Raw genomic sequence first — 12696 nt, 5'->3', positions numbered from 1 at the left:
TGTGGGGGCCATATGACCCATCAGTCTGAGGCATGTGACTGAGGCTCTCGGAGCCATCTCAGCGCTCTGCGCCAGAGTGAAGGGAAGCAGCTGAGCGGGTGCTGTCTGGGAAGCCGGCGTTTGGGAAGCCTCCCGTGGACGCTTAGGCTTCGGAGCCGCTGAGGCAGGGGGACGTGGCTTTACATTGCCAGACGTCCCGGTTGTGTCTGCCTGGTTTTCCCTGCCATTAAAGGCAGCTGGCAGGGATCTCACTGGGGACAGCCTTGCCTTCTTTTGGAGTCCCGAAGCGGGGGAGGAAGCCCGGCATTTGTGTGGCTGCTAAACAGAGTCAGCTTGTTGTGGTTGCAGGGCTTTGTCAAAGAGGAGCATGCAAAGGCACCTCTCTATCTTTTTTAGCCCTGAAGGTGAGTCTTGTACAATGGGTACACTTCTGGGGGATGTGAGATTCCCCCAGGCAACGGATGCACTCCGAATGGCCCTCAGAGGCTGGCATTGCCTCCCGGCAGGAGCCGCATTTTTTAAAGCCGGCCACAGACATTTTGCCAGCAGCCTGAGGCAGTTTTTTTTTTTTTTTAAAGTAGCAGAGAGACAGCTAGTTGTTCAAATGTTGCTAACTTGGCGATAATGTCTCTGTTCTGTTGTCTTTGTTCCTTTTCTCTTTTTACTTTTTTTTTTTTTTTAAAAGGTGAACGCAATTATGTACAACGGAGTTGACGGGAGAACAGCTGAGAGGCGGGAGCTAAGAGCATTATGCAGTTTCTGTTCTTAGTTCTGTCTCTTTTTAAAAAAAAAAATGAGAAAAAACAGAGGAAAAGTAGGAAATAGGATTGTATGTACAAGGGGGAACCAGAAGGAGTCTAATTCAATGAGTGAGGTAAGGAGCATGGTTCCAAGCATCTGCAGTCTGAGGCGGTGAAGAGGAACTGGCGGGGGACCGGACTGCGTGAGACAGAAAAGAGAGTGAAAGCTGCGAGCCCACGGCACATGCGTGGTCCGGCTGAACACTGCTCATCACCAGCTTCCGTCTGCGGCACTGGAGCAAGCCCAGCACCCATAGCGGAGCACCCACGGGGACATCCCCGAAGAAGAAAGGCGTATTACAAGATATAATGTGCCACCCCCATGAGGGTAGGAAAATGTTCTTTTGTCTTTCAGAATATCAGAAAGAGCTGGTACCAGCTGAAGAGCAACTGGAGAAAAAAAAAAAAAAAAAAAAAAACCATGGCTCTACTGTCATGACATAATAAATTGTGTTTTGTGTTCTAAGTTTGTCTTGTGGCACATGTAATGCAAACGTTGTTGTGTATTGTTTTTTAAATGAAAGAACATTCTAAGTAAAGCAAAAGCGTCAGCTAGGGGAAAAAACTGTTCAGCAAGAGAAAAGGAAAGAAAAGGATTGGGCCCAATCAAATGGCAACTCTAAAAACTTAGTGGAAGGATAATAGTTCAGTTAATTGTTTAAGCTAGGTGAATGCTAACAATGTATCTACAGGTGAACAAGAAAAAGAACTAAAAAGGTAACCATGAGGCCGTTCTTGCTGCAGCTCCTGCTACTCCTACAGAGCCTGACGAGGGAGCAAGGAGTGTGCGATGTAAAAAGGAGGACTAGGAGTGGGATACCAACCCCCTTCCACTGGGTTTGCTTTGCTTTAATTGCCACACTAATGGAGCATTTAGCTTTTGCAGAACTTGCACACTAACTGTGAAAGGGGCTTGGCCAGAGGTAACAATACATCTGCAAGTGGAACATCAGAAAACGTGGATAAAAATCATACATCAATACTTACAACAATAGGGAAACTAGTAACCTCACCATTGTAATAACAGCCGATCATCCAGTTACTCTGGTGCCAGGTGCTGGACACCTTAAAAGGCCTCAAAAATACCTAGAGAATCACAGAATTGCATGGGTTCCCTATTAATAATGAAAGACATTTTTAAACCATGCTGTGGTCTTCTCGGGGGATGGTATTTGCAATTAATGCAACCAGCATCCAGATCACCTTTAAGGACAGCTGAGTACTGACAGCCAAGGAAAATACAAGGCACTGGGCTACCCCTTGTTTAAACACAACTACTTTGCATACTGTAACAACACTGGCATTGAAAGAACCACACAATCCTCTGTACTATAACTTTTGTGGGATCTTGTAGGTAAGAAACCAAACACTGAAATCAATTAATGCATTAATTACACCAGCATAGTGCCTGTGGAAGTCAGGCCTGCCGACTCTGGATGGGGCCTCCCACTTAAAGCAGACTGAGGTCACCCCGGAAGCATGGCAAATCTTTGTGAAGCAATGGCCCATGCTGAAGTGCACTCAGCTGAGAACGATTAACCGAGTTCTCAGGAACAAGGTAAGAATGGGGCAAGCTCTAGCTATCAGCACACAAGGAATTGTAACAGACCTTTTAGATGGCTGAGTCCACCCAGTCCTTATGGAAGTGGTGAGACCCCCATCTCCCCAATACCCTTCTATGGGAATGGGGAAACAGAGGATATATGAGAATACAAAGGCCGATATGGATGGACCATAGCATGATCTTTACCCTTCTAGCACCTGGTGCACAACGTGGGCAAGCACCCATAGGCATCCCTCACACTCAGCTAGCAAGAATGGTGACCTCCCTGCTAATGTTAAGGCAAGGTCATGTTACTAAAATAGAAGGCGTGGCATATTCTGAAGTCACTGGAAAGGCACTGTACCCCAGTGAATGTTGCACCCACTCTAACAGAAAGATTCTATGTACATGTCCACTTAACGCTTTAACGAATCTGTCTAGGTTCGAGGTGGCTGTTACCAAGAAACTAATGCACGCAAAGTTGGTCCAAATAAATGGTACCTACTGGTATTACACTGCCCAGAAGCACTCCATCAAGTTAAATGAAAAGCCCTGCCCCGCAACACACCTATCCTTGTGCATGACGGTCTCTCGATGAGCAACCCTGACCATTGATGAGGTGCGGCTCTACCGTATGCCGCCAATGATGGGTAACCCAACATGGGATCCAGAATGACACTATGGCAGTAAGTACTTAGAGGAGGGCATACTCGCCTTGCAGGCGAAGATTAAGGAGTTGGTGGCCAAGGCCCAGAGACACATTCAGAAGGGCCGATTGAGGTACACTCAGATAGGGGAAACCGTGGACCAGGCCAATACCAAGTATTCCAAGGCCATAAACCAGGCAGTGGAAGTTAAAGCTATAGTCATGGGCAGTGCTATCTCAGGGGATGGAATACCCTGGGAATGAATTTGGGTGTTGTTCTGCCAAATTATGTGGGTGTATCAATTATAACATTCCTACTGGTACTAGTGCTCTATCAACGGTTCTTAAGTAAGCTAAAAACATTAACATTGCTGTATTTAACCTGGTGGGTTAGAGAACCCTACGTTAAGAGAAGGAAATGTAGGAACCAGTTTTTAACCCACTGTAGCCAGTAGCCCTTTGATATATAGGTAAAACCTTAAACTATGATCTGTGGCTAAGCTGTCCCCCCCAGAAACCTGCTGTTCAGTTGGAGCAAAGAGACAAGGCCTAGCTGAAGTCAAAACAGACAACAGGAAGCTTGGAGAAAACAGGACGGATGCAGAAAAGCGGCCCTGTCTGTTCATAAGCTAAGCAGCACAACACTAAACAGACAGCCATAATTGAATACCATTATCGTGAATTTCACATATACACTCGAGGTTATGGCACTGCAAGGTGCCCCACAGTCTGCATGGGAAAGAGACACCCAGCTGCCCTCTTAAGGCCAACCACGAATTGTTGCTAAGGAACTAGAAATAGCGCCCCCCCCCCCCCTTCACGAGCCCAGCTTGCTAATTTACCAAAGACATATCAAACAATTGCTGCTGCGTCTCTTTCTTTGTTTTGTTTTTGCTTTATACCCCTTGGCAAGCACCTATGGACCACACCTATCATGTGTCGGGAAGACACCATTACCACTCCTATGCATTCTAATGAGAATATGGGGGCTCGTCCCGGGATCCAAGCTTGTGAGCTAATCAGGAGCTGGAGACTGACATCCAAAGAGAAACATGCTTGCGTAAACACCCCATGAATGAATGAATGAAGTCCTTTTAAACACCACATTCTGGATCCTTATAGAATACGAATTGATACAGTGGGGGAGTATGTTATGGATAATATAGTTAATCAGACCATTGTGGTGCTCACTAATAATGTGCGGTGCTTGTGTGTGGTATCTACTACGCTTGTTATCTGGAGTGACCAGACACCCAGTTTACCCCCAGTCCGTAAATGCAGGTGCAATGCCTCTGCCCTAAGAAGCTGGCAGTCACATTTATGCCAAACCAGTGTATCAGCAATCTAAGGTTTTGGCTAAAATGTTTCCCCCAAATTGGACTCCTTTCCTCAGCCCAAAATGGCAAACAGTGTACGATCAGATCCACATCCTTAACAAACTGTAATAAAACAAAACACCAGGTCATCCTCGAATAGCTGACACCCTAATTAAGGGGCATACCAGGGTGAGGTGCAGTGCCCCACCACCCAGGGGTAGAATGTAGGGGTCAACTGCAGAAGAACTCTGTACATGTGAAGTATAGGGGTGGTGAGGCCTGCATTCCCCCCTTCCCTACTACTGATGAGCCAGAAGCAAGCCTCTAGGGACATACGCCATTGTAGCAAGAACGAATTGTAGATAAGGGCGGGAACATAATCTTGTTCACCTAAATGTACTGATCATGTAAACAAAGTCAAAGGACAAGCAGTGCGGATGAGCCATACTGTAACAAGCAATGAGTAACCCCCAGAAATTTCCAAACTGACACAAACAAGGTAGAAACACAATATTTAAAGCTGCACCAGAGCACAGCAATTTGGATCTCACTGATGGGCTTTGGGTACTGGTGCCTCGGAAGCTGAGATGGTCTCCCACTTCATCCGCAGCCGAAACAGGGCTCCCCGGCTAGCAGAATGGAAGTAAGAAATGCCGCTTTTCCTATCATGTTGTTCTTTTAATTAAGGGGCACAGCTGATAGCTGTCAGAAAATAAACTGCTTCTGTTTGACAGATACCTGCGTAGCATGTCTTTGTACTTTGAGAACTCAGTGTCGGACTTGAGACTTACTCTTGCTGGCAACACCACCCAATCTCTGACACTCTAGGTCAGGCATGTCCAAAGTCCGGCCCGCGGGCCAAATGCGGCCCGCGGTCGGATTTAATACGGCCCCCCGCTTCTCCCGGCTCCCCGGTGCTTTTTTTAACTGGCGCGCTCAGCGCGCCGCTTCGGGCCGCCGCCGCCGCCGCCGCGGTCCCAAACCCTGCCCCTGCACTCCGCTTTGGGGCTGAGAGTGCAGGGACAGCCCCCGCTTCCTCCCCCTCTCCTGGCTCCCCGGCGCTCCTCTGGCGCCGCTTCCGGTCGCGCCGCCGCCGTCCATGGCGGCCGCTGCGGTCCTAAAGTCCTCCATGTAGGGCACGTCTGCAGCCCCACTCCCCCGCTTGGCTACGGGTTCGCCCTGCCCCCGGGCCGCCGTGAGGCCAGCGTGCCCTGCGCTCTCCACCCGCCTCTGACCCTGCAAGCCCTCTACCTTGGGGCTGAGAGTGCAGGGACGGACTCCGCAGCTGCTGAGATCAGGGACGGACTCCGCAGCTGCTCAAGCTCAGTATCTGTGATTGGCCCTGCACACTGTCAGCTTCCTGGCGGGCTCAGGCACGTGGAGCTGCGAACATTAGAGACTTCGCCACAAACGGGCTCAGGCACGTGGAGCTCATCATTAGAGACTTCGCCACAAACAGCCACAAAGGCAAGAGAATTCTTGTTGGGCAGTGTATTAGTGCAGTGTATTACTTGGGCAGTGTATTAAACCTCTGGCACTGCGCTCACATGATCCCTTCCCCTTCTGGTCAATTTAAAAAAATGGCGACTGTAAATAAGAGAAGGAAAGTTGACAGTGAGGGCCGCCGCTTCCAGGACAGGTGGAAAGTGGACTATTTCTTCACTGAAATAGAGAATCACTGTGTTTGTCTGATATGCCAAGAGACTGTGGCTGTTTATAAGGAATTTAATGTCAAGAGACACTACCAGTCGAGACATAGCACATACGACAAGCTTACAGGGCACGACCGCAGTGAAAAGTTGAAGCAACTTGAAGCTGTTTTAATGTCACAACAGAAATTTTTCATAAGAGCCCATGAGTCAAATGAAAATGCCACAAGGGCGAGCTATGAGGTGGCAACGTTAATTGCTAAAAATTGCAAATCTTTTGCTGAGGGTGACTTTATCAAAGAATGCGTTATGAAAATGGTTGAGAATATCTGTCCCGAGAAGAAGCAAGAGTTTGCCAACATTTGCCTGGCTCGTAACACTGTAGCACGGAGAATTGAAGAGATTTCATCAGATGTTAAGAGACAGTTGACATCCAAAGGAGTGGATTTTGACTTCTTTTCAATAGCCTGTGATGAAAGCACGGACCTATCTGACACAGCTCAGTTGCTGATTTTTATGAGAGGGGTGGACGATGAAATGAATGTGACTGAAGAGCTACTTGACCTCCAGAGCCTTACGGACCAAACAAGAGGAAAAGATTTATTTGTTTCTGTTAGTTCCGCCATAGATGACATGAAACTGCCTTGGAACAAAGTTACTGGGATTATTACTGATGGGGCACCTGCCATGGTTGGTGAACGAAGTGGATTATCAACCCTAATCTGTAACAAGGTGATCGAAGAAGGAGGCAAAGCTATTAAACTCCATTGTATCATTCATCAACAAGTTCTCTGTGCTAAACATCTCAAATATGATCATGTTATGAAACCGGTGCTAAAGACTATTCGCTCTAAAGCCCTGTGCCACCGCCAGTTTAAACAGTTTCTACTGGACATCCAGGCTGAATACGAAGATGTTTTATATCACAACGATGTAAGATGGCTCAGTCGGGGGTCTGCACTGCAGCGTTTCTACTCTCTCAGAAAGGAAATCGGAGAATTCTTGGAAACAAAGGGACAACCAATGCGAGAACTATCTGATCCTATTTGGCTGGCTGATTTGGGGTTTCTAGTTGACATAACAAAGCATCTGAATGTACTGAACACGAGTCTTCAGGGGAAAGATGCAGCGGTGAACCAGCTTTATTCACACCTCAAAGCCTTTGGGACAAAGCTGCAACTTTTCATAAGGCAGTTGTCACAAACACAGCCCAATACCATACATTTTTCAGCGTTGCAGGAAATAATGAACAGTTTTCCACAGGACAATATCAGTGCGCAAACGAGCAGGTATGCAGCAGACATTGCATCTCTGGCTGGGGAGTTTAAACGGCGCTTTCAGGACTTTGCAGCTATTGAAAAGGAGATCAGCCTTTTCTCCTCTCCATTCTCTGTTGACCCCGAGGATGCTCCAGATCAGCTGCAGCTCGAGCTCATTGAGCTGCATTGTGACAGCGAGTTACGCAGTCGTCACCAACAGCTCTCTCTTGTGAACTTTTACCGCCAACTGGATAAGAGACGGTTTCAAGAGATTCGAACATTGGCTAAGAAAATGCTGAGCTTGTTTGGCTCAACATATATGTGTGAGAAGACATTCTCTGCTATGAACTTTAACAAGAACCGCGTGAGGACAAGACTAAGTGACTCTCACCTGCGTGACATTTTGCGCATCAAAACCACTGCCTTTGAACCAGACCTAGCCTATGTACTGCAGTCCAGATCTCAGTTTCACCCTTCACATTAGTGTAGGCAAGTTTTTTTTTCAATTGAGATGAATACATTGTAAAATCTCAGTTAATGTCAGTTGGTCTAAATCAGTTATAAATATATTTGGACACAACATGTATAGTTGGTGTTATGTCGTTTGCCGTTTGCAATAAACTTTGCATAAAATAGTTAATTTGCATTTAATTTTAATGGTTCAAAGAATGTCAGGCAAAATGGTCGGCCCTCACGCATGTTCACTTCATCAAATCTGGCCCTCTTTGAAAAAAGTTTGGACACCCCTGCTCTAGGTGGAGAGGCCATAGCCCGAGCCCCACTGCTCCAACCAGGGAAGTCCAAATCCAAGGACTTCAGCCCGAGGTAGGGGGCATGAAGCCCCAAAGTCAATAGATGAAGCCCTTGGGCCATGGTGAAGTGGGGTGGGGGAGCTAGTCTTCAGCCCTAGACCCCAGCAAGTCTAAGCCAGGCCTGGCTGGGTCACAACCCATAGTTTTAGAACCAATATAGAAGCTAAACCACAAAAGAAGGCACCCAGACTGGAACTAGAGTATCCACACAGGATGTTATAGCACTATGACTGCACTGGTATAGTTCCGCCATTCAATTTCCCCATGTAGACAAGCCCTTATAAACTGGAGAACTTACAGAAGAGCTTACACATGCCAAGATTCAGTACAAGGAAATTTAAAATGACAAGTTACAAGTGCCCAAAAATGCTTTTATATAGCTCAGTGACCAACACTTCCTAATAGTGACAATGCTATAATTCAGGCTTTTTGTGAGTAAATATTATTTCTCCCTCCTCCCTATACACACATACAGAAACATGCAACTCAGAATGATCAACCTTCTTGTTTTTCTTTTGGGAGATCCTATACAGCGTATAATTTAAGCAATTTAACAAAAAAAGTAAATATAAAAGGTTTTCTTTATTGTTGGCTTTGGCAAAATAAACAACCACAGAACATACTTGTATCTATAGATTTTGAAAGTGTTCAAGACTAACCAATGGATTGCAGTAATGGACATTCAATCACCACCACAATGACTAGATATAAAACTTACAGGATCATATAAACTGGTCACTTCCAACATTACACTGAGAGGTCCAAAGACTAGCAATTAGGAACCATTACATCCTTTAAAATAAATAAATAAATAAATAAATAAAGCTGTGTGTGTAGGCTCTCAGATCAAACACACAGAATTTAAGTTGCGAGGATTCTCTTCCCTAACACATGTATAATTTTAATTCATTATCCAAATTTATTTTCAGCTTCCAGCTCACCATTTTCTGATTCCAATCTTACAGTTTGATTCTTTCATACTTTGAAGACTCACATAGGGAAGTTCAAATTCTGCCACTTTTTTCACCACTGGGGACAGGTCGGGGGGGAAGGGCGGGGGGAGGGAAGGAAAAAAAAAAGAGACAAGTAAACCTGATTGTTTGAAACCCCACTGAAGTAGAATAGCTATTTAAGTATGTAAATAAGTGCTTTGTGACAATCTATCTTATGTAGAAGAAAAAAAGGACATTACAGTACATTACAAAAACAAGTTATAAAAAAATGTTTGGTGACATATGTTGTTAGATGCTTCCCATTTCCCATCCCCCCAACTTTAAGAAACAGTATAGAATTTTGTGCCTTATTCTGCTTCATGCTAATGCAAGGGGTAGAGACAAGGGGTACTAAACTGACACATCCAGGAAAGAAGATCTAATTTAGTATAGATCTCAAACAATGCTGAGCAGTTATGGACAGCTGTAAATATGGGAGACTAAACATGTTTTGTGATTTGCATATACGCTAACACTTGTTGCACTTTGTTTCATTCAAGCAATGAATAACTTACGGCAAACACACTGTCACTAAGGCGCAATAAGGAATACAAGTCACACTAGAGATGAATGCTTTCATTAATAAATTTTTCATATATAAAATTAAGGGCCTGATCCTGTATGTGATTACTACTGTGCTTAGGCCCCAATTTAGGAACATACTTAAACATGCATAACTTTAAGCATGTGAGTATTTAGGTGGTTCCTTAAAGTGGTTTGATTCTGGAGGTTATGCTACAGGTTGGCACTATGTGGAAAATCTATTCCAATATGCTGTGCATTTTTATACTACCACACAATTCAGAGGCAAATTCATTTGTGTAAAATGTATTTTATCGAGATATTATATAATGAAGTGCAAGTCCAGGATAGCACCTGACTGTCTTTCACACTGAAACCTAGAACTTCTGCTGAGGCAATGTGAAGCAATGGAAATAGCTACAAGCCTGGCTGAGAGCAATTAGTTCTCAGCCACTTGGACTTTATGAGTTACACTTGAGAGACACGGGAGAGGGGGAGAAGTATGGGGCAGGAAGAGGCAGAGCAAGGATGGGGTGCTCATGGAAGGGAGTGGAACAGGGCAGGAAGAGGCGGGATGGGGTGAAGCGGGAGCAAGAAGATGTGGAGCAGGCAACTGGGGAAATCAGAAAGTCGTGTCTGTGATATGTAGGGAGGTTTAGCAGCAAGTGATAATTGCACTTCAAACCCATCAAGGGACTGAATATCTGTCATGACCCCAATGCCCAAAATTCTTTCAGCATTAATCGAACATACATTAAAAAAAAAAAAATCTAGGTCACTGTAAAAAGGTACTTCTATAGCACTTTGCTCTTTATGGACCTGAAAATACTGTCAGGAGAGTATCGTTACCACCTTTTGGAGACTGGAAAACTGAGACAGAGCAGGATTAAGTGACTTGCCCAAAGCCACACAGAATCAGTAACTGAGCCAAATTCAAGGGTGAAATCCAGTCTCCACTGAAATCAATGAGAGTTTCACAATTTACTTCAGCCGAGCCAGGCTGTCACCCCAGATCAGGGTTGCAGCCCTGGCTTCTGTCCATTAGACTACAACTGCTCAAATGGAGGAAGCACAGATTTATCAACAGTCCATACTGGACAGAAACGCACAGGACTCTAAAAGATTATACATTTGTGAGCACAGACACCTTAGATTTAGAACACATCCAGCTCCATCACTGTTACGATCTTTCTACCCTTAACTAAAACGTGGAAGAGTGGAATATGAGCATGGGTGGCAGGTACAGCAGGCCAGGGAGGTCTAGCACGGTCTCCAGACTGCTAGCTGTGAGGTTTTGGGGGGAAGTTAATGATTTATTATGCCCCATGCAGGTCCGGGGTGGCAGAGGAGACGGTATGTGCTAGGCTCTCTCGGACACCCAAGAACCTGCATGTGACATAGCAAAAGCTTCTGCCAGAAGAGAGGCTATAGTCAGAGACATGCATTTTTGGCTGCTGGGAGTCTGGGGAGTGGAGGCGTGGCTGAAGCTGGCTCAGGACTACTCTGACCAGTGCAGGGGCGCTCGGAGCTTCGGTCGACTTGGGGCACTTCTGGACAGGTAGGGGAAGATGGTTCAGGGCTTCAGCTGACTCAGGGCTCATCCAGGCAGGTGGGGGCTGGAGTTCAGGGCTTTTGCTGACTTGAGGCTCCTCTGAGTAAGTGGGGAGGTTGCAGATCTGGTCATAGGAGGAAGGGGGCGAGGGAGTCTCTCGACTTCAGCTACAGGGCCCCTTTCCCCGCATGGGCAGAAGGGGTGGAGCCAGCTCCACCAGTCACCCATGAATATGAGGGCACAAATGAAAGCAAGTTGTGAGGGGATGGAGGCAAAAGTCTTTTGAGTGTTCACATATGAGCTTGAGATTATATAAACAATCTTTACTGCAAAGCAAAACCAGGAAGAGGAGCCTGAAATAAAGCTAACCTAGCTCAATGTTCACCAAACAAGCTGTACAGTAGTTACTGAGTTACCATGTGCCTTGTAAATTAAATGCAATGCAAACTGCTTATAGCTGAAGTCCAACCGCTATACATAACCCAAACCCACCTGTGATCCTTTGTCCCCCACTAGTGGTTGGCTGGGCTGCATAAAGGGATTTATGAGCTTCCAGCCTTTGAGCTAACAAAGATGGGTCTTTTAGCTCAAGCAGCACAGATTCATGCTTTTGGATCCAGGGGTCAGAGGTTCCATCCCCACTGGCAGCGATTCACCCTGGGGTGCATTACGTTACAGATACTGCACATGACTTACCAGAAAGAACTCCACTGCTGTGATCTTGAATAAAAAATAAGCTAAAATATCGTATTAATTCTCTTGACAGACCCATCTTGCATGAGACAACCTTAAAAACAAATGAGAAAGGAGGTCACCTATGCAGCCAAATATGAATTTATACAAGGCCTAGTCACCATCCACTAAAGCCACTTCAAATAGGGTTTTTAACTGTTCCTTTATCCTTTTAGGCAGAAGGAGCTGTTAAAACGTACATTTCAACTTTGCGCAGCCTTGCTACTGGAAACCATGAGAAGGAAAGACTGAACTCTCAGAAGCAGATCCTATTTTGCTATAGCCCATTTACATCATTCAGGTGTCAAAGGAGCCCTAAAAGGGGGAATGGCCCCCATCCCCACTGGCAAAGAGTGCAAGAACAGCCCTGTGCCAGCTCTGCCCCCCAGGCCTCAGTGCAGGAGATGTGAGATGTTAACTGATCAGAGTATGACCACACAAAATCATGGTTGCTACCACTGTTATATAACTGCAATGAATACTATACACTGAGGTGGGGAATCTAAGGCCCTGGGGCTGGATTTGGCCCCTGAGACTCGAGGCTGCAGCCTCCCCACCCTCTCCTCATGGGGCTACAGCACACAAAATCTTCCCCCCTTTTCCCCAAAGCTCTGGTGTGCAAGGAGAATGTGGGGAGTGTCTTTCCTCTTCTCAGTCAGGAGCCATGTCAGAGGGGTTTTTGGTTTTGTTTCTTTGCTTCTCACTTGGGTGCAGCCCCGGACTGATTTTTCTGTGGGTCAGCAACAGTGTTCTCTCTACCTGCACATAGCTTCACATGTGACTCGTCAGCTCCATGCAGGGAGCCCTGAGCCTCTGATTGGGCAGGGCTGATTAATCACCTCTGAAGCTGAGCTGTCATGCAGCTTAAAGGGA

At 45.9% G+C, this 12696-nt stretch overlaps 1 protein-coding gene across 5 annotated transcripts in view; it reads right to left on the bottom strand.

The window, feature by feature from the left end:
- Positions 1-12696, bottom strand: part of SNX31 (sorting nexin 31) — an 80743-nt gene that overhangs the window by 27248 nt on the left and 40799 nt on the right. For 4 of the 5 annotated variants that reach the window (XM_075920272.1, XM_075920270.1, XM_075920269.1 and 1 more), the window contains 2 exons: positions 11788-11878; positions 8967-9054 (listed from right to left, as the gene is read on the bottom strand). The exons of the other annotated variant lie outside the window; for it this stretch is intronic. In XM_075920272.1, coding sequence (XP_075776387.1) covers positions 8967-9054; positions 11788-11878 — 179 coding nt within the window. The remainder of the gene's footprint in view (positions 1-8966; positions 9055-11787; positions 11879-12696) is intronic. 5 annotated transcript variants of the gene reach the window in all.

Source organism: Pelodiscus sinensis, chromosome 2 (genome assembly GCF_049634645.1).
Source record: "Pelodiscus sinensis isolate JC-2024 chromosome 2, ASM4963464v1, whole genome shotgun sequence".
Classification (NCBI taxonomy): domain Eukaryota; kingdom Metazoa; phylum Chordata; order Testudines; family Trionychidae; genus Pelodiscus; species Pelodiscus sinensis.
The sequence above is the reverse complement of the archived record's forward strand: the minus strand, read 5'-3'. Positions and strand labels throughout refer to the sequence as shown.